The sequence below is a fragment of the Semicossyphus pulcher genome, unplaced genomic scaffold (genome assembly GCF_022749685.1).
Source record: "Semicossyphus pulcher isolate SPU_LCO1_2020_fin unplaced genomic scaffold, fSemPul1.0.p SCAF_1, whole genome shotgun sequence".
In the NCBI taxonomy this organism is placed as follows: domain Eukaryota; kingdom Metazoa; phylum Chordata; class Actinopteri; order Labriformes; family Labridae; genus Semicossyphus; species Semicossyphus pulcher.
The window spans coordinates 31879319-31902422 of record NW_027211603.1 but is presented as its reverse complement, the minus strand read 5'-3'; the positions used below and the strand labels follow the sequence as shown (position 1 = coordinate 31902422).

Here is a 23104-nt window from a genome sequence, read left to right as displayed (position 1 = left end):
GGCTACAGTCCTCGCCCCAACTGATTTGGGGGATGTCATCCCCCACTCTCTACTGCCGACCTTTCCTGTCTATCTTCAGCTGAACGGCTTTCGTGACACAGCGTCACAGGAATTTATCTCAAGTTCAATTTTAGATCTAGAACAATTTGTTAGCTGAACTTGCTGCAGATGTCTGTGTGTAGAGATTATTAGGAAGGTAATTAATCGTCAGATGACTGAGCCGGGATGTCATTACGGTGCATTACGTTCCGCCTGCTTTTGCTCTCCACACGGACTGTTATTCCTGCATACGCCGCAGCCTGCTGATACGTGATTGGTCAATATTACTCGGACTACAAGCGTAGTTCAAACGGAAACCAGAACACTTGCCATCCCTAAAATCCATGTCCTGCCCACAGAATCTACATTTCTATGTAGAATCTGTTAATAGAGATTAATACTAATGTGATGCAAGCTCACTCAGCCCTATTTTTCATGTTTTCTTTCTTTTCCTGTCATTTCTTTATTCTTAAAAAACCTATCACAAATTACTCGCAACAAACGTCATTTTTAAGCGAACAAAACAAACAAATTTATGTCATGGAGGCGAGTGAGAGAAAATGCTTTCTGATGCAAACAATCACATTGCTCTCTTTTCAACGTAGAAAAAGATTTGTCCTGTGTATTTGAGTAAATGGATCTCAACATGGGATCAGGATACATATTCACTTTTCATGCTATGTGAAAACTGGAAAGGAAGTGATGCTGCAACTGTCTAAAATGTTCAATTCTATAACACAGGGGAGTAAAGTGTTACTTGCACGGCATGCATTGAAAGGATTGTCATTTTGCAACCATTTGTGTTTTTAAATCACACATTGGGAATCCATGCAGCCAGGACTCGCTCGGCCTTAAATTGATTGCCTTGCTAAAACTGAAAAGACCACAAGGGATTTGAATAAGCATATTTTCCGCTAACAAGTCATTTCACCGTCAAACTCTCAATTCTCCAATTCACCTTACATTGCATTTGGCTCAGGTACACATAGTTATATAAAAACACACCGAAACAACCATGCACCTGAATAAATACATACACAAGCCTGCACACACAAACTCTTCAGATAACAAACTGTACTTCTTTATTGGCAAAAAGCCTTGGGGAAACTTTGATACAGTGGTTCTCAGCTGGTCTAGCCTCAGGACCCACCACCTCCTTAATGACAAATCGCATTTGTTAACCACTCAAAGTTATTTAATGAAAAAGGTGCAGACTGACAAAATGTCACAGTATGTATGTCAACATCACAAAACACAAGAGTATAACAGTCAACCAAAAAGAAAATATTCCCTCTACAATTTATTCAAGTAAAGCTCCGTCCATCAGCACTGGTTCTTTTGTATTTTGCCTTCGTTTGGAAACCACTTGAACATAGTGGCCTGGCTTGTGCATGATGTTTGTAGCGTTACGCATATCACAGAATCATTAAATAAGGTTACTCAAGCTTATATTACTTTAAATCAATCAAATTAAGTTTTCTCAAGAGTGTGTGTCGAGTCATGTGATGCATGTGATGAACACTTACTACAACAGGAGCAGGTCTAGACTGTTCTCTTTGTTATATTTTTTAGAGATTGGCAACAGCGGCAAGGAAATCTTCCTTTTAACAGGCAGAAAGCTCGAGCAGAACCAGGCAGACATCTGCCTCGACTGGATGGGCCGAAATGGGTTAGAGAGATGCAGGATAGAGACGGGCAAAGAGGCTTTAAACTCTTTAAAATACTATTTTTCAGCCAAAGGTTTGTCAGCTGATGGTTGATAAGCTTAAAATCCCCAAAAGACACTGTATGCAGGATGTTGAATCAATAAACAGACATATGCATTAGTTTACAGCTCCAAAAATAGCATTTCTACATGTTCTAAGTCATATTGGGCTCATTTTAAGAGTGAGAAATTGCAATACAACACTGAAAACTGCATCAAATCAGGTGTGGAAATGGCATTTTTTTGGCCAGAATTGGCAACACATTTTTCACTTATTCAATATGGTGTCCGTAATTTCTCTTATTGAGATTTATGCCAGCCTGGAGAGTTGGATAAAGTGAATTTACGTTTGTTTACCCTGCTCTACAGTCCTGGTTACAAGGAGTGACATTTCTCTGAACAGCAGCTGAAATGTGGCTGTTTTGCTGCTTTATAGTGATGAATAACCTCTCATCCAATGATGACGGGTAGAAAATGAACTGCAGTGCTAGTGTCTGCCCAAAGTCCCATCCCATGTGGTCGCCAAACACATGTCATATGTGAGTCAATATTTAATTTACTAAGTAGAGATTTGTACTCTTCAGAGCACCGTTTGAGGATGTATTTATCAGGAAGTCTCTCTGTAATCTTGAATCAGCATTGTTGTGCTGGCATCTCCACATGGGGGGCACAGAACATTTCTGGCTGCGCCTCCCATGTATTTCTGGCATAGTAGTAATTCTGTACTGAAGACAGAAACTGCAGGAGCCTCAGATCTCTACAGAAAACCAGATAATTGGCTTGCTTGGAATATTTTTTTTTCCAACTTGGCGAAACACATTTGTCCACTCTCACGATGGAGCTGATTATGGGATTACTAGCACATGATTTAGCAGAGTGATGCTGGACGCCTATTTCTCCCTGCTCATTTAATTTAATACTGTGCAGTTTAACCTGTTTAATCAAGTAAGGGAGAAAATAACATGATTATATTTCAGGAGGCTGGGCTGTGCGGTTTCAGGTGCAGCTTCTGAAATTTAATGAGAAAAACAGAGGTGTTTTTGGCAAGGTGCAACTTGCGTGAGTAATTTTCCACCTCATCAAGCCCAAAAACTAATTGCCTGTGTTCAAATCTGAAAATTGAAAACTCTGGAATGGTGTTGGATGCATATAATGTTTCAGATATCAGGAAGAGTCTATTCATAAAACACGAAAAGATCATTTTATCTATTTTGTTACCAAATATACTCCCGTAAGTACAGAGAATCCTCTCCCAAACCAAACCTGCTAACACTTACATCGCAGGGACACACACACACACACACACACACACACTGCAGCCCAGCAGGGTGAAACTTCTCGCCTCCCTTGTTGCACCTGTTGACGGCAGCAAGCCGAGTGCCTGCTGTGCCTCCTACACCATGCACCTAACTCCCTCACTCACACATACACTTTCTCCCTCAATCACTCACTAGCATTTGCTAACATTTCCTTTGTTAGTGCTGTTGTCATAATAATTATTCAGCCAACACTCAGTAGAGTGATCCTTAATTATTCACAAACAATGTATCCATTAAATGGCCTGTAGACTGCTGTGCTTGTAGCCAAACTAATGGTGTGGCTCTAGGGACGGTCAGTCGGTCAGTAGCAGCACAACTACAGGATGCTTTTCCATTAAAGTTTTATACAGACAATGTTGGTCTCCGCAGCATGAAGTCAAACTTCAGTGACTCTTTTCATCTAGTGCTACCATCACAACAAAAGTTACACTGAGTCGAATTCTGTGCTTTAAGACCAAATAACTGAAAACAAATGACATTCCCATCAGCCTCAGCTGTACTCCGTGTTTAACGCCCCTTTGAGGAGCTTTTTGCTGGTTATGAAACAAACTGGAATTAATCTGAATATCTCTATATGACTTACAAAAAGCAAACAAGACCATCAGTGAGAAGATTTACTATTTATATCATTCTTAATGCCTGTGACTGCTGCCACTCGGTCGGTGTTAGACAAAGCAATAAGCAGCACGCTGCCAAAACAGCCTTTTCTTCTCCCATGGCAAAAACTCATGGTGAGTGATGCGTTTCACCTAAGAAGGAGGCAGGATGAGATTTTTTATCAGAAAACACTACTTTCACCTGTACAGGACAAGATCAGCAAAGAGATGGATAGTAACGCTTTGTCCAATGAGAACAATCTAGTTATCTAATCTAAATCTAATTCATTCCGCCTCCTGATGCCAGTCAGGCAACAAGAAGAATAAGTCTTGACCCAGAAATAGTTACCCAGATATCCACTGGCCATACTCAAAATCCTGAATTACTGGCTGTGCCTCAGAGGCTAAATCTATGTCTGACCATAGCTGATGGATTCTGAGATTGAGCTCACAGCACCAATGTGTCTGTGCCTGAGCACAATGTCAAAGAGCCACATACGCAACTGTACAGTCTTAGGTCCAGATCAGACAGAACACTTTTAGCAGTTGGCTTTGTAGTTGTTTTCAATGAGAGGGATGCTTTTTGCGCACTGCTTTTGCGTTGCTGAGTACCTCACCTTTTTCTGCTCCGTGGGCCTCGTGTTTTTGGAGAAACACTCTGAGCACCTGACGGTTAGGTTAATGACAGCTAATGATTCGGTGGTTGCCTTAACAACAGTAAAAAAAAAAGGAGCGAGCGGCTCTTTTTTTAACCATAGGCTTCAACAGAAAAGGCAGTGCTGTGCGCCTCACGTTTTACAGCCTGCAAAACACTCTGTCTGATCGGGGCCATAGTCTGCCATCTTATCACCATATCCACTTCCTTGAGATACTAATGGCATGTAATGTACATTCATGAACTTAGAGTGTATGTTTTCATGTATCTACCTGATCCTGTAGATCTTTAACTATGACAGCAGATTAAACAGTCTCCTCATGTTTACTAAAAGTCCCACTGACTTCTGTCATATTGTGTCAACACGGCACTCTGACTTAATTAAAAACAAGGCATTGTCCCCTTGGTTAACAGTTTTCACGTGTTTAAATAATCCTCTTATCACTCAACTCGACTTTATTTATGTAGCATCTTTCATGCAAATATTCAGCCTAAAGTGCTTCACGTACAGAACAGAGAATATATTTTCCATCTGTTTGTTCCTTAAATCTTTATTTAAAAGTGTATCAGATGGTCAGAGGTAATGGTTAGAACTTGCTGCTCTCGCCTTGATCTAGTAGCCGTGTTAGACTGAACGGCTCTTACATTGGGCTAATTGAATTGTTTGTGTGTTTGTATTGAATGGATGTAGTATTCATCATGCTGCGGCCCATAGCTTTTCACTGTGTGCTTGTTGTGGGCCTGGTGAGTGCTCTCTGCTAAATGTTTCAGCTGGCAGTGATTGTTTTCTGCACTTGATTCCTATACAGCATGTTTTGGGTGAACTTACTGAACCTGCTGCAGACTGTTACACATTGTATCACAAAGCACTCTTCTCCCCTCTCTCCTTTCACTCTCCCCAGTACTATATTGGCAAAGCAAAGAACATTCCTGTGAGCAAAAATAAACATTTAAAATACTATGTAATGGGCAAAAAGAAGATTAATATTAGGTTCAAGAAAAAATTAAATGGATGTATTTTCCTTACTTGTGCTAATCTGCTGATTTGATCTTTTTCCAATTTAAATTTGTTCCTTTTGAACTGCGTCTTCGTGAAAAGAAGCTGAGAATAATAAATGACTTGGTTAGACATTATACAACTCTGCCTCATAAGCCATGTGGTTCACAGCATGTTTGACTGTCCTATAGTGACCTCCTCACTAATATTGTTTTTTATACGGCAAAAGTTTTGACCTCGACTTCTTCTTATCGTTACCGCTTCAAACAACACAGACAAACCACTGCACACACAAGGACAGCTGTGGCCAAAAGCAGCTTCTGCTCCATTGTTTTTCTTCTTGTTAATGTCCAACAAGAGCAGGATGGGAAATGATCTCAACAGATAACTAGCTGTGAGTAATTATTTATCTTGTCGAAAGTGAAAGGTCTACATATAATTATAATTCTATTTTGTTATTGTTCATAATTGTCCTAGGCATTGTTTATCTATCACTTGATTACCCCTGTACTTTACTTTGAGCTGCAGCTGTAACAAGTCAATTTCCCCCCAGTGCGAGATCAATAAAGCATCTTATTATCTACATATCTTAGTGGTTGTATAATTTAGTGTGACACTGTTTGTTCTGTAAATTACTTGCATGCATCCCATTTCACCCATTATTAAAGTAACAATCTCAAAGATTTTCATTTAAATAAATGTCTGTTAAGTCTCTATCTATCGCTGAATGAGGTAACAAAATGGTGATTGAGCCCACTGATGAAAGCCTTTGCATTTGCAGAATTAAAGACTGGGTGTCACAAGCGGTGCCCAGTTAGTGACATGTTTTCCTTCAGCCAGCAGTGGTTGGTCTGCCAGAGAGGGTAGGCGGAGCTAAGCAGCTGCTTTTCCAGTCTCTGCAAGTGTTGCGAGTAAACAGTAATCTACTATGGCTGAACAAACAAAGAAAAGACCGATGACTACAGATACAACAAGAAACAAATTGGAAGCTCGGATGAAGGCAAACAGTCTAAAAAGGAAAGCGACCGCCAGCGAGGAAAATCAAGAGTTACAACCGGAGCCAACCGTGGACGTCACACATGCAACACTGTCTGGATATCTGGAAGTGTGCTGGTGCAATTACTAGGGATGCACTGATCGATTGGACGGCAATACAAATCGGCCAATACTACTCTAATTAGGGGATCGCTAATCAGCCGATCACCTTTCAAAGTGCGGATCACTCCGGCTGATTGCGTGACATAAAAATTAAAAGCAACTTCTGCGCACCACCAAGCAGATTCATTATTTTTTTCCACAGTGACAGCGAAGGCAAATAAAACATTTGCTTGTGTGTAATCAGGGGAGATTGCTTGAGAGGCGATTGTCATTTGGTTTTGCGTCTTTGCCTCGGGCAGAAAACGTCTCAAGTTCTGAGGCTGAACTTACGCTCTGTTGGAATTACCAGCGCCACTTCAGCCAAGTTTAGAAGTCAAGAACTCAACGGTTGCAAGCACTCACTTTACCAGGAGGAAATCCCACAGCATGCGCGCCTCCTGCTCCAGTGGTGCAGCGTTACCGCTTTGTGACCCACAGTGATCACAGACACTGACGCGCTCCAAAGACAGCAGTCCATTTAACACACTAGAAACTCAGTTTTCATCAAACCGAAGAAAGGCTTAATATTTTTCCATCATTAAAATAAATCCGTCATTGACGGAAGTATAATTAGATGAGATCACACACTGCAGGCATGATACACACGTGAGCCTGTTGTTAAAGTTGTAAAAGTTCCTTGTTTGCTGTTGAAGGTCGACCATGTTTCGACACAGGCCTGATTGAATATTGCTTTTTGTTTAACTGTTTGAAGAGATTAGGTTCATTTGTTCTTAAAACTAGTCGTTCTTTAACTGATAAGCACAGAATACTTCTCCTTTCTCGCGTTTTTAAACTTTGGGTTTTATTATTAAATCTTCTTTTGCAATTGTTATCTTTAACATTGTTAGGCTAAGTGTTTCAGAACTGTCTCTTGTGGACACAGTTGATACGGAGAGCCATATTTACTGTTTAATATGATTGCAGAGCCTGCAGGTTTCAGCCTATATATTTGTTTATTTGCATTATGTCTACATATGTGCAACACACTTAGTGTTTATTAGCCATTGAAGTTGATAACTGCAGTGTTCAGAACAATTAAGATCATAATAAATACATTTCTCTCTGTGTGTTATGATTTTTATATTCTTAGAGAGGTTGAACAAATGCATTTAAATCTGTGATCAGATCGGTGATCGGCAGATCTCACTATTAAAAAATCTGTAATCAGTATCAGCCCTAAAATCGTGATCGGTGCATCGCTAGCAATTACCATTTATCGTCATAGGTGCCCCCAACGAGAACGAAACTGACATCTTTGAGATTACAACTTCAATGTCCAACAGGTGCATGATGGGAAACGAGCTCAAGATAACTAGTTATTAGTAATTATTTATCTTTCAAAAAGTGAAAGGTGTACATGTGACGAATATATTCATTATCATAATTCTACTTTATCATTGTCAATATTCTTATTTATTGTCCTTTGCAGTGTTTATCTGTTACTTGATTACCGTTGGTCTTTACTTTGAGCTTCTACTTTCAAACTTTATTAAATTACCTGTATTTGAATAATGGTGATAATTACGGTGATGAGGGTAACTTCAATGGTCACAACATATATAATCAAGAGAAAGGACAAAAGAGAGAAAGCAACAAAGCTTTGTAATATGAATACAACCCAAACGTTTTCTGCCTGAAGCTGGAGATCATGAGCGCGACCAACGAGGTGTCATAAGTGTCAAAATGCAGCCATTAATAATTTAAGTACTGCATTCAGCCTTTTATTTCCCTGCATTTTGTTCTGTTCAATACCTGCAGCTCAGTTGCTGTTTCTGTAGTAAGCCTGCGGGAAGTAAACCTGTTTGTTCAAAACAAATGGATGCTTTAAATGTAATAGAGAGCTCTTTAGCTGCTTTGTAAAGAAAATACAGTTTTAGTCATGTGATTTGGATGAATAAGTACCTTTTTTTAGATATTGCATGTATTTTTAATATAATGGCACTTGCAGAAGGTGTAGAGGAAAAGAAAACTGACATCCTTTGCTGTAACTTTTGTTGGCAGTCTGTCAGAACCTTAAAAAAGGCTTGGCTTCACAGACTTTAAGTCGCACTGTGACAGATCACATTGTGATAAGTCAAACCCACCACAGTCACCATTACCATTTCCTCAAATAAGATGAAACTTAAGCAGTCCCCGGGTGGAAATTGGGTCGTTACAGAGAAGGAGAGGCTGGAGCAGCTCCACTGATGGGAGTGCCGGTGATTTCACGGCTGCCAGTGCAGACAAGTACCTACTCCGTTTCCTGACCAGTCAAAACACATGAATGTTAAAAAAAGCTCAGGCACTTTTATTTTGTTCTGAGAGCCACTACAGCAGGGCTTCTCACCCATTTACATATCACAGAGCCCACACAGGCGCACACAAGCCCACTGAGCTGCTTCAGCTTTACTTGGAGAGACCTGTAAGGTGAGATATGTACTGTTTTTGATGGAGTCAACACCTTTTATATAGAGAGAAAATATAACTGTTGATATTGGTTCAACCAAGACTGGCAAAAACACACACTACTGCATCATTTTCCCCTCAATAACATGATGATTTATTCTCTGTTGTGTTTATCAGGCCTGTGTAAAGACAATCTTAATTAGAACTTTTTCAACGTTGCATGGGAGTTTTTCATTAGAGAAGAGCATTGCAGTGGTTTTATCCGGGACAAACTAATGGGAGTTTAACTATGACAGGGGAGTTTTGACTGGGGAAAAAATGTCTTACCTTGCAGGAGGGATGTTGCTGTTGTGACAGTCTCCGGTACCCCGTCTTTGCTGTAAATGGACTGTAGAAACTCCGGCACGCAGTCGTTTTCATCGATGATCACAACTCGCACCTGAGAGACAATGAAAGAGGGAGAGGAGGAGATGACTCAGTGATTAAGTGACATGAAGTCTAACCTTCATCACACATTTTTAATTAAATGTGGCATGAGAAACACTCACATTCCTGATATATCTAGTCCTCAATTCCAGTGCAGTAAGAATGTTATACATAAAATCAACAGTCGCAATGGTTTGAAGTCATTCAATTTGCTTCGTCTGCAAAGCCTTGTGTACCTTTCTGCTGCATACTCTAAACCTGGTACAAATATACATGCATAAAACACATGGAGCATTTCACTTAGATAGAAATAGATAAAACTGCAGAGGGTCTGCATTTCTGATCTCATACACGTTTCAGTAACACTGTTGTTGTATCCACATGTGCTAAAAACTGCCCAGGCAATCACAAGTGGAAAAGCTGGAGATTAAAAGTCACACTGGGTTGGAGTTATGAAATTTAAAATCTGGGATTACTTCTTCAGGCACCGTCTGGAATTGGTTTTCTTTGGGACCAGAGTGCTTTTCATCTGAGAGTAACCCAAATTAACCCTGTCCCTAACCAAAAGCAGGCCTTTGCCCAACATATTCCAAAAGCGTGCCCTGATCCTGATCCCTGTGGTTTATTTACCGCTCCTCAGTGAGGGAGCTGCTGCAGAGTCGGCACTGCGCTCCCTTCAGTAGATCAGCACAGAATGCAATGTGGTGCAGTTTTCCAGAAGCCCTGAGCTAACAAATGAGACTGGATCAGTGTGCAAAGATGAATTTGTATGGTGTGAGCATGTAGGTGCGTGTATGTGCGTGAGCCCCTGTAATGCTGCTCAGTTCATTAGGGACATGAAGGCAAACACAGCATCTTCCACCAGATGTTGACTGCCTGCTCGCAGCTTTCAGGAGGAATAAATACAGACATGCGTTGGCAGGAGGGCCTCACTGACCCCCCCAGCCCCAGTGCCGCTCTTCCATATGAACACAGCAGTCTACAGACAAAAGATCACACACAGCCACACACACTGTGCGTGGTGTGTAAATACCACTGGTATTAAGTCCCAGTAGGTAAGATGAAGTTCTGTAATATCAGTTAATCCTTCAGCAAAGATCAGCTGCGACGCAATGAACAACAAAAAAAAATCGGACAATGTCATCGCCCTGAAGTGATTTATGTGTGTTTGCCAGTGACTGTTAATCTTTGTTTGCTCGTGTGTATGTGTGTGTGTTTGTGTGGCACATTGACACAGTCTATGTGCCAGTATGACAGGAAATGGCGAGGGCTGGGCAAGATATATGAACGTGCAGCGTGTGTGTGTACAAGTCTGAGGGAAAGCAAGATTGAATGAGAAGAGAGGGGAAGTCAGCCGTAATAAAGCAAGATGAGCTCAAACACACACACACACACACACACACGCACACACATACACACACACTCCTGAGGCAGCTGCAGGCAGGTCTCAGGCTGGTTAGGTAACTAATGGTGCCGATGAGCTATCACTCCTGGAGGGAGAAACTTGGAAACTACCTGCAAATTAAAGACATGCTCAGTGACTCCGGTCCACACAAACACACCACCTCGTTCGCCATTTTGAAACACTGAGACGCATTTCTGAAAAGCAGAAAGAAATCAGCCTCCACACAGAAAGGAGACACAAGTTTCAACACTAATATTATTTCTACTGTGTTCTTTGGAAAACAAATTAATGTTGGTGTTTTTCCTCCACTATAGGACACTTCCTGAGGTGATGTTTACAGGATTAACATGAACCATTTATGATAAGTAATGAGTCATTCAGGGGCATGATTCCTGATACGAGTCGAGTCCGAGTCGAGGCCCCATTATCTGAGTTTGAGTCTGCGTCCTCAAGGTTTAATTATGTTAAATGCTACTAAGCTGAGCTTTAACTCTCTATTATCTGTGAGTCTTCATGTTTATACTGTACCCAGGTCTTAGAGGGTGTGATATTTTTAAAACAATGAGCCAAATGATCAATAAATTATCATAATGTTGCACTGCAATTATGTTAAGCAGTGCAGCTTTCCGGGTGATTTCTTCATTGTGTTGTATTGATGTATGAATTTCTTCTTCAACTATTGACTTTAAAAGATTAGAGAAGCGTTTTTAGTTTTGCTGCTTAAATGTCTGTTTTAAACTCCTAGAAATTGACAGAACAGAGGAAACCCCAGAGAGACCTGAATAAACTTCTAAAATAAAACGGCTCTGAAGGAGCTCAGGATTTGTAAGGAGGACCGCTGTTCCACTCCAAACTATTTCCCTGTAACCTCCACAGACTGTGGGACCTTTTGGATGTGTAGAAAACACTTTTCATTTAATTATAATTGGATACTGACTGATTATGTCTGCGTGTATTGAGAGTTAAATTATCAATTAAATAACAGCGCTGTGTGTCGTGCGTAAATGCGCACCACACCAGGGAGACGCACTTCTCGTTTCTGCTGCGGTGTGATCACTGCAGGTGTCTAATAAACTTAAAAATACCTGCAACCCACCCGCTATTAACCAAATTTAAATTTTTAAGACCCCGTTAGCCCAATCCACAGTGACATGATTGTAATCACCACAACACACCCAAAAGCAAAACGCACAATACGTGGCGCCTCTCTAGACATCCTGGCAGGAACAAGACGGTGAGTGAACACGCTTGCAAGTGAACACATGCCAGCTCTCGCTCGAAACTGAGTAAATTACATTTCTTATCAATAAAAAGGTCAGAGTCCTCCTCTCCATTTTCTGAGTCCGAATGCTGTCAATGAGTGAGTCAGAGTCCAAGTTATCAGTGCTCGAGTACAAACCGAGCCACAAGTCCTGAAAACCAGGTCATAAAGCCCGCCTCCTCCATGTTAACGGATGGGACATGAGTCAGACTATAAAATCAAAATGCACGCCAAATACATTTTTCTCAAACATGGTTTCTGTCATTATAGTTAGTTCTTGCTGATTTATGCCCAAGTGTTCATTTTTCTGACAAGTTTAGTTTTAATTAGTTATTCGATGCTTTAAAAAGGATGATTGACAGCTCTGTTGACAAATACGGCTCAGGATTAGCAGAGTGGAGGACAAACAGCGAGAGGAAATGTCACTAAAACAATCACAACAGTCATTGAAGTTGAAGTTCATAAAGAAGCTGTTCTCCTGTTAAACACACCGGCGTGCGGGATCGTTGCTTTTTTTTCGGCAAGTTAAGTGTGCATTTTAGTTAGCGGAAGTGGCTACGGCCGCTTCACCTGCCGATCTCTACTGCGCAGTCTCTGGCTCCAAATGACGTCACCATCGCAAGATGCCAGCACCTATCGCAGGGCCTATTTTGGCATCACTTTTGTACAATGAGAGCAGAAGGAGACGCATTGTCCATCTATATATACAGTCATTGGTCTGAACGTGTCTGAGGAAATCTGCTGCATTCCTAATGATGCCACTTTAGTAAATTCATAACATAAATTTCACAACTTTCTTTACATTTTCCAGAAGCAAATACTTGCATGTGCAATGAATGGACAGAGCTGTGATAATAAGAGGAAAATCAATTACCATTTTGAAAAAGTCAAAGCCTCAGAACGAGGCAGACCGTCATCTCTAAAGTGGGAAAAAATGGACTCTCCTGACATATTGAGTGAACTGTGTGTAATTACTGTTTGTCTGTTGTTTTTGGGCAGGCTTGTGAAAATACTGTGAGAACATGTTTCTATCAGAAAACCATGTGCCTGGTTAGTGAAGCGTACACTGTCCCCTACAAAGAAACATTTAGTTTTGCTTTATTTCCCCTCTTTAGCCTTAAGCGGTCTGTGAAAACATATGCCTCAACTCTCTTTGAATGCGTTTTCTGCAGTGTGTGCACAGCAGCTTTTTGCCATTTTAGCTGCGTTTTCAGTGTTTTCTGCTTCCATGTGAATGCTCTGATGGAAGATGCTGACTGTTGTATGTTTTCTGCGCAAGAGTGACTTACAATTCATGAGACACACACACAAACACACACAAACCACTCCTACAGATGCTCTATAAGGGACCCACAGCCCAACTGTTTATTTTATCCAGTGGAGGTTTGTTTTCCAAGTCACTGAGGGATTAAAGGAACTGCTTTGCAGTAATGAGCATGCAGTTTCCTTTTATTAAACCTAACCTTAAAGGATACATCTCCGGGATTGAGGTGCAGCGTTACTTTGCTTGAGAACTGCAGGGGGTACCTTAGTTTTTAGGCATGAAGCCAGTTGCGTTACGGAAAGACAAATAAAAATCAGAGATTTGCTGTTCAAACGTTGCAGCAATACAGCTGAAAACAGAAGTGAAATACACTGTGAAAACGATCCTGCAAAATACCGCCTGTATCAACCAAGATTGCGTTTAGAAGCTGGTTTTAAACCCTCAGGCTTGGTCCTTTTTTCGAGAGTAGAAATTTGCAATCAGATGCATGAAGCAAGCACACTTCATCAAGTGTTTTTCACTTACAATTTTTGGTTTAGTATATCAGACATGCCAATATTTCAGTGTTATATTATATCCCTTTTCACAGTTTTTTCTTGTATGAAAGGGTGTACACCACATTCTTATCTAGTCCATCAATAACATGTTCTGTTGCTGTCAGCATGTGCTGTAATGGGGTAAACATTAGAGTAAGTCAGGGCTCACTGTTTATTCGACTGTTTTTCTGTTTCACTTGCATTTTACACCGATCAGCCATAACATTATAGCCACTTATGACCACTAGCAGGTAACATTGATTATCTTGTTACAATGGCCTCTGGCAGTGGGTGGGATATGTTACACAGCAAGTTTGTCCTTGAAGTCCTAGACGGCTTGGTCAGAGCATCTCCAAAACTGTAGCTCTTGTGGGATGTTCCTGGTCTGCAGTGGTCAGGACCAAAAGTGGTCCAAGGAAGGAAAAGCGATGAACCTTCGACAGGATCAAGGCTCACTGATGCATGTGAGGAGAGAAGGCTGGCCCGTGTGGTCAGATTCCAGCTACTACAGCTCAAACTGCTGAAAAAGTTAATGCTGGTTCTGATAGAAACACACTGAGCATAGCAGTGTGTTGGGTATGGGGCTGCAGACAGGTCAGGATGCCCATGCTGACCCTTGTCCACCGCTGAAAGCGCCTACAATGGGCATGTGCACATGAGAACTGGACTACAGAGCAATGGAAGAAGGTGGCCTGGTCTGATGAAAGACGTTTTCTTTTACATCTGGGGAAGACATGGTCCCAGGATGCACTATGGGAAAAATGCAAGCAGGCGGAGGCAGTGTGATGCTTTGGGCAATGTTCTGCTGGGAAACCTTGGGTCCTGCCATTCATGTGGGTGTTACTTGTTACTTGACACGCACCACCTACCTAAACAGTGTTGCAGACCAAGAACACCCCTTCATGGAAGCGGTATTTCAGAAGTCTAGTGAAGTCCATGCATCGACGGATCAGGGCTCTTTTAGCGGCAGAAGGGGGTCCTACACAATATTAGGTAGGTGGTCATAATGTTATGGCTGATCCGTGTATGAGCTACTTCAGTTTGAAGACACTGTTCAAGTCTCTTACTGTAATTACTTTTGAACTGAAGTTAATTTATGATTCAATTTCACCTTTGAAATCGGCTAGTTTTCACCATGTTTAACACAAAAAAATACCAGTTCCTTCAATTCGTGCTTTCAAAAGAGTTTAAATTGAATCCAGATAGCAAAAAGTACATTTGGTTTTTATGTAGCTGAACCTTAAAAAGGCTTTAAGTAACTTTTTTAGTAAAACAGTAGAATAAATATTAAAGCATCTAATGTGAAGTGTGTATTATGCATTGTCTCCATAAACAACATCGATAAACCACTTAGCTTTGGTGTAGCTATTCAGCCCTCCATTATGCTCTCTGTTGTTCCAACCTGATGGAATGACTGCTTCTTCCTGAGTAGTATTACAGTATCAGAGGTCAAGTATAGAGGCTTTAAAGCCAATATAAAGCTCAGAACATTTATAAAAGGTTTACTCTGTCAACAAGATTACACTACACAACTCAATTTTCCAACACTGAGTGAAAACACTGAACACTCAGCATTTGCCAGGAAAAGGTTGGAGCCAGAAGTACAAGAAACCCCTATTTATTTAACAGTTTCACTCTTTTTAAGTCAACTTCTTTCTAAAGTGCCATTAAGTGACCCAAATCAAATATTGGTGCATCACATGCAGTATGATCAGTAGTCAACACACACAAGGGTTGGGTGGCATGTGGTTACATTGACTAGAAGGTGTGGGACTTCAGAGCTGAGGGGACTGAGGTTCAAAAAGCTTTTACCAGGCTCCAGGCCTGAGGCAGACATACAGCTGAAACAAGGCATGATCGTGGGCAGACAAAGGTACAAATCATCTACCTGCTAATTTATCAGCTTTCATTACATCTCTCGTTACCTCAGATCTACATATTCTTCTGTAATCCTTCCACTTTCCTCTATCCCCCTCTCTCTTTCCATAAAGAGGCTCTTGGTGCTCTGTAGTCCACCGAGGCCCAGAGCGGAGCAGGCGAGGACAGATGGTTCAGCAGGACATGTTTTAGCCTGAGGCCAGAATAATGATGGAAACCAGAGCAGATGCATCGCTGCCTGCAGCGGTCAGCCACTGTTCTCTCTCACTTCCTGACAACACAAGGAAGTCAAGGGGAATTCCAGAGCAGTCGGACCAGACAGACAAGTCTATTTAGGTTTGACTGGAGACAATGCTCATGTTTTCAGACTGCAACTGGACGTGTACAGTTGTCTATTAAGTTCTAAGCTCCTTTACAGTCAATTCAGTTGAAGGGCATCAGAATAGCAGCCCATAGAGCATTGATGAGTTCAAAATGCCTCACATTAAAAATAGAGAGGCCAGCCAGGAGGCCCCACAACCAGGTGATGATTTTGACTGCAACATTCTCAAATATTACTTTTAACACAGCGACTGTAAATCAATAAGATCACATAAAAACAGCTTTTCAGCCTAAATGCACATCTAGCTGAAGTATGTCTCAGAGATTTTATGACTGTGTGGTTATTTTATTGTCTGCAAGATGCATCATAATCACCGCTCTTCAACACAGCTCAACAGCTGTCATCCAGCAAATCACTGCACCACTCCTGCAATCGTCCCCTAAGAAGCAAGTGACAGAAACTTGAGATAGAGCAGATCAAAGTCAGATGTGTTGCTTTAGAAACAAGTAAAATGACATCACCCCACTGTCAGGAGACGTGTAAATTTGAAGAATTGTCACATATTGTTTGCAGTATTCAGTAGACTGTAGGACTTGATGAGACAACCTTGTAAAGTCACACATCTTTGAGTCTTGAAGACCATCCAGTCATTGGATGTGACAGTAGAAATGGGACTCATGAGACACACACACAGAAACACACAAACCTCAGCTGCACTGCTCATGCTGTCCAGGCCCTCGCTGGCCCGCACCAGTAGCAGGTAGCGGTGCTGGTCGCTCTCATAGTCAATAGGGCGGGTCAGGCTGATTTCCCCGGTTTCTGCAGTGATGGAGAAGAGACTGCTGGGATTGATGAGGAGGCTGTAGCTGATTGGTTTCTCCTGGAAGGACACAGCAGGTGTGACCAGGAAGCTGGGGAGACATGAAGAAAAAGGAGCATTGACTGAAGGTAGTAGACAAAAGAGAACATTTAAGCATATAGGGCTTTAAGTTTGCACACTTTAACTTGTCACAGTTATAGCGACAACCGCCAGTTAGACTGCAGGTTTTTGCTTGCATGTGAAGTACATGCCAGAGTACACACCCACTTCCCACTGCAAACGACTGTTTGAGCTGCTGTTAAAGCGGTGGATATCTTCCTGTGAAAGAGACATTGAACAAGTAAAGGAACTGAGGGGCATGAAAGTGACGATGAAAGTGAACTCCAGTTTTGCTCCAGGGATTTGGGGCTTGAGGATTGTTGTTGCAGCTTTTCTAGAAGCGTCCTAACGGGACATCATGTATCTCTTAAAAAGCATTGGAGAGACACTGAATAAAGAAGTTTAAGATTAATCATGGTTAGATTATCTTGGTTTTTACTGGTAATTATGACATATCCTTTTGTTTTAAAGAGGGGGAGACGTTTGTATATAATTCCACTGACATTAAAAACCTTGTGAACTATGAACCCTGAAGGAAACGTAACAAACAAGCTGAGCTACAAGAAAAAAGCTGCATAATGACAGCTGTGACAGACAACTTTAGCACATTTAAATTAACCACTTGAACCAATGAACAGTCTAGTTTATGCAGGCCTCCATCACTATCACGATATCCAAATGGAGGCCTAATCAAACTATGTTTTTGATGAATAAAAGGTATTGATCAAAAAAACTCATTTAAAGTAGTGATCAAAGATTTTTCCATAGCGCCCAGCCCTATATGCATGGATAAATAAATGTCTCCAAACATCCACCTATGCTAAAGTGAAAGATTCAGCCTTTTCCAGAGTGGAAACTTAACACATAAGCTGAATTGAAAAACCGGTTAGGCTTTGGTAGTACGTTAAATAAACCAATGATGAATAATGAAAGAAATAGAAGCCTGGTGGAAGTAATGATCCCAAAAATTTGCATTTAAATAAATGTCTGTTTAAAGTCCCTATCTGTCGCCAAAAGAGGTAACAAAATGGTCATTAACCATTGACACGTTTTCACCCAGCAGTGGTTGGTCTGCCAGAGAGGATAGGCGGAGCTAAGCAGCTGCTTTTCCGGTCTCTGCAAGTGTTGCGAGTAAACAGTAACCTACTATGGCTGAACAAACAAAGAAAAGATTTGATGACTACAGATACAACTTCAACAATAAGTGAAAATCCAAAGAAAAAGAAACAAATTGGACGCTCAGATGAAGCAAACAGTCTAAAAAGGAAAGCGACCGTCAGCGAGGAAAATCAAGAGTTACAACCGGAGCCAACTGTGGACGTCACACATGCAACACTGTCTGGATATCTGGGAAGTGTGCTCTCGCAGTTACTGTTTATAGCCATAGGTGGCGCCAAAGAGAACAAAACTGACATCTTTGAGATTACAACTGTAAATGGAAAATTTGAGCTGAGTAAATGTGTGTACAGTTCGGAGGTGCAGATCTGAACAAGAAAGCAGGCTTCAATGGAACAAAGCAACGACTGGGCTATACAGTTCAAATCATCGCCATGGTATCAAAATTATTTTCCTAAAATCTCATTTCTACATTAAGACATGTCAAATGTATGAAAAATTACATTACAAAAAAACATGTCCATTGCAAGAAACTGTAATCAAGTTACTTAGTTATCAACTAATGGTTTGAACAACAAAAAAAGTGGAGCTATGATGAACATTTTCTTCTTACAATTCCACAGATTAACACACGACTGAATCATTGCCAAGACCTTGAGGAGCGACTCAAAGTCAAGTACAGCAGAGGAGAAGAAAGAGTTCATGCAAGTGTCTAACAGCAGAGTGAACTGAAGAGTAGACAAGAGTGCAGTGAAGTCAAGTACAACTCTGGCACGAAGTATAATAACAGAGCAGGTGTGGAGGCATACAGGTAGGAAAGATTTAGCTGAAAGGAGTTTAGCTGGTATAAACCAAAAGTGCTATCTAACCCATAAAGGATGTTTCTGATTAAATCAACATAAACAATCAGCTGAAATATCGGCTTTCTGCGTTTGCAGAATGCGTCAGTTGAATAAAATAAGTGGAGGTGATAGAGTGACTAATTCAAGGACACCTGTCATAAATGTATCACTTTAGTCAGACCTAAGGCTTTGTACGAGTGTGTGTGTGCATCAAAACCTGAAGGCAGTGCTTTAACTTGTGTTCTGCATATCATACATGCTCAAGGCTAAATGTGTCATTCTTACAATACAGCAGTCTATTCAGCAGTCTGTTAAACATAAAGACTTCCTTGTGTAGCCACATAAAGACATAGAATATGTGTTCTCATCAAATGATGAGTTCATCTGTTTCAGTACTTGAGCTTTGTAAAACAAATGTCCATCTAAGTGGATATCAATCAATATAAATGGTAAGAAGATAATTTCTAAGAGGAATGTGTATGTGAAAATATGTCTGAAGTCTAGAAACCCTCTCACGTAGAGGTCTGCTGGAAAAATTCAGGTAAAAAAAAAAGAAAAAAAAAGAAGGTGTCCAACATCTAAACTCTGGCTAAACTCCAGACATAGACCACTATTTTTCATCCTTGAGTATGTGTAATTGTAAACTCACGCTTGTCCTTCGGGGGTGTTTTCTGGTATGGCAATGGTGAAGGAAGCATTGGTGAACTGTGGCGGTCGGGCTCCAGCCACCACAGAGATGACAGCAGGGGCGCTGCGGCTGCCCAGCCGGTCTGCAGCCACCACCGTCAGCAGGTACTCCCTGTCCCGCTGCAGGGGGAGGCCTGTGGTCCGTACCTGTCCACTCTTCCTGTCCACCTCAAATCGACCATCACCTCCTGCAAATAAAAGCAATATTTTAGCTAATTGAAGTCCAATTTAATGTTTTACTTTTATAAACATAAATCATTTACCAAGCTCCAAGTGGACGGAATTTAGCTGGAAAAATGTGGTCTCATCACACATTAAAAATAACACACATGGGAGCCAATCACAGCCAATCATATTTTTTGGACATGTCCAAAACTTCAAACATTCTGGTTGAATATATGTTCAGCTCTGAGAAAGACTTTGGGTTATGGAATCCCATATGATGTAAAGATCCTGTACCTCGGTTTAATGAGAGAGGATGTTATTATAAAACAGGACTGTTATCTGTGTAAAATATTGTATACTGCTTGTAAAGAAAGCAATAACAAGGAAATGGCATAAACCTGAAGCCCTGAACCTCAGCAATTGTATAAAAATGGGAGAGGATGACTTTCTCTCTGAGACTTAAAGGAGCAACCTTTTCTATGAAGTGGGAGAAATGGACTGTTTTTGCTGCAGAAGAGGGGGGTGCTATCTTCTTGCGACTGTCTTTGGACATAATGGACATTATATATGTAGATTTTTTCTCAAGTTAAGGTGCCCCCACAAGGTGTGTTCTTTTTTTATATTACTGCTTTTTTATATTACTGCTTTGATTTAAGGTTTTGTTCAACCAACAGTCGACACCCCAAGGACACTATACTTTCCATCAAAGATGCAAAGAAAAGCAGCTAATCATTATATTTAAGAGGGTTGAACCAACACAAGTTTCGAATTCTAAGATCAATCCATTGGTTGACTTGGCCCAGCAGAGGAGAGCCAGCTCCTCAGGTCAGGACTCAGCTGTCCACCTACATCTAAAAGGACAAAGGACACTCCTTTGAAGACGGCAAGGTTCACATCATGGCCAGAGAAGACCACTGGTTTGAAAGGGGTGTCAAGGAAGCCATCTATGTTAAACTGGAAGAACCATCCCTTAACAGAGGTGATGGCCTAAGACACCACCTATCACCCACTTACGATGCAGTGTTGAATTATCTGCCCAAACAGCTGAGATCACACTCAGGATCATGTGAGCCTAACGACCCATCAACACCAGTGGGTACTAATTACACATCTATTAGCATACTAATGACCTACAGAGGCTTATATTTCTAGCTCTGTCCACCAGTCAGTTTAGAACTGAAGAAGCCTTTCCGATGAGAGGTGAAACGTCTGCAAGAACTTCAACCAAGTCCAGTTGCCTTTCGGATTAAGCTTAGAATTACCATGACCTGGGTGACTGAGTATTCTAATATATTGCTCGAAAAAAAAAAGGCGCAAATGATATCCTTGGAAGATGGCGAATTGAAGGAAACATTGAGGATGGCTCATAGTAAAAGGATGTTTTAAAGTAACTGGGGATGTACTTCAATCAAAGGTATGAGAAAGAGTGTTTCTCCGTCAAAAGACAGAGATGCAGAGGATTACATCAATATGCAAGTTTCTGTGTTGATCTGGATGCTTTTTTTTCCCCAGAGTTCTTTCTGTAGTTGTTGAGAAGGCTTTCAGCAAGACACTTAACAGCCCCCATAGGTTGGAGCTCAGAGACAACCAGTGCAAAGGGCTGCAGGGCAAGAAGCTGTGTGAATACTGCTGCCTTCAAGAGCTGTCAGTAATATCATAAATTCAGGCTGGAAATGCACAGCTATGGCCATAAATATGACTGGACAAATACAAAGAGCAGACATACTGGAGCTGGTATGTTAAAATGTATGACCTGTATGTAACATAACACGGTACAATGACACTTTTATCCAAACTACACCGCATTCACAAAAATCATTGTTTTTTTAATTCTGGCTGTGAATCAACCTCAGTAGGATCCCTTCTATCACACAATACTGTGTTAACACAATCAATGACAAACATCAATTCAAATAAACAAAAAGTTTAGTTCAGAGATAAACATCAATGTTAGTGTTAGGGTTAGGCTATGTAATTGCTAACGTGATTCATCCTCCGTCAACCCCATGGGGAGAACTGGAAAGCAGTCTCTTTAGAGGCAGCGTTCCACAATGGGCAGAAAAAGTCATTACAATGCACACAATAAGAAAAGCAATTATTTTTCATGGGAGAAATGAATTATATCACACCGAAAAATAACTGTGCGCATGAAATACTCACTGGCTCTGTAGCAGCTCAAATTTAAGAAGCAACACAGACACACTTGTTACTGCATGATCGAAAACATTTCAGAAGTGTTGGTCATGAAGAGTTTATTTCCTTTGTATCATACGCACTAATGATTAAACAGTATTGATGCTACACCATTAATATAAAATTTTAAGGTCAATTCTGAAATTCAGATTCAAATTTTTATTGGTCACATACAGTTATACTTAGTATAATACGTCGTGAAATGCTTATGGTACCTGTCCAGCCAAGGAAATATGGCTGTGACGGTATTGAATTTTTCTAACAGCGGTGAAACACTGACGCCCCCTTGCAGTTCGGTGGTTAACCGCTTCCGCCTGCCCGTTATTTCAATGTTTATTACCATCTTTGAAGCAGCACCAGCAGCAAAGTGCTTCCCGACCCTTACTGTGGTGTAAATTTCTTTATCCTTCATCCTGATCAAATGACTCTGGAGACTCTGAGCTGCCTGTGCTTACATGCTTGGTTCCACGCGCACATATTAGTGCTGATCGTTTACCTTCTTCCTCAGCATACCAGCCATTTTACTAGCCTAGTTTTTCCATTATCCCCTACAGAGAGAGAAGTAAAGCTGAACCTGTCTCACTGCAGAGAGCACTCAGGTCCTACTGCTTTCTGCGTGCTGCCATAGCAACCAGTAAAAATGACGTGTGGCGTCTGTATCAAGTAGGGAAAAAAAGGGTGCTTCATTGCAACCTGATAAATAATCAATGTACGGACTTCTAATTGACAAAAAAAGCTGTGATGACCATCACTGGGTCCCCCTTATGTCTACGATTGGCTTCGCATTACAGTAGTATTGTGGTCATGTGGTTACTGTCACACCCCTATTCTGAAAAAGAAACACCTTTGGTATATGTCTAAGTTGTGTTGTGTCTTAATGTTTCTATTCATGGTTACCAGTTATGCCAAAAAGATTTGATGGTGCAAGTGTGAACCATCTAGATTTAAAGTTACAGTAAAACCAAAATAGATGATTAAATGTTTTTATCACACATTGACAGCTGATTGTCACCTACAGACCGGTATCTAGGCCAACAATGACGATGAAGTCATTGTCTAAGTTTTCTTACAGGTAGTTTAGAGTTTGTCATTTTCTCAGAAACATAAATAATGTATATTGATGACTCAGCGAGCACTCAGGCATATACTTATTTTGCCTCATCATCCCATGATGCATTGGAGGATTGAGCTACTTCGCTAGATTGAGCTAGTTCCTTAGCTTCTTGCTAGTTAAGGAAACGCTTAAATAGGCTAGAC

General features: G+C 40.9%; 1 protein-coding gene across 1 annotated transcript in view; it reads right to left on the bottom strand.

The window, feature by feature from the left end:
* LOC138589795 (neural-cadherin) overlaps positions 1-23104 on the bottom strand; it is a 334506-nt gene that overhangs the window by 220583 nt on the left and 90819 nt on the right. Inside the window, exons 3-5 of the mRNA XM_069660252.1 lie at positions 19452-19677; positions 16632-16836; positions 9161-9272 (exon numbers count right to left, since the gene is read on the bottom strand). Coding sequence (XP_069516353.1) covers positions 9161-9272; positions 16632-16836; positions 19452-19677 — 543 coding nt within the window. The remainder of the gene's footprint in view (positions 1-9160; positions 9273-16631; positions 16837-19451; positions 19678-23104) is intronic.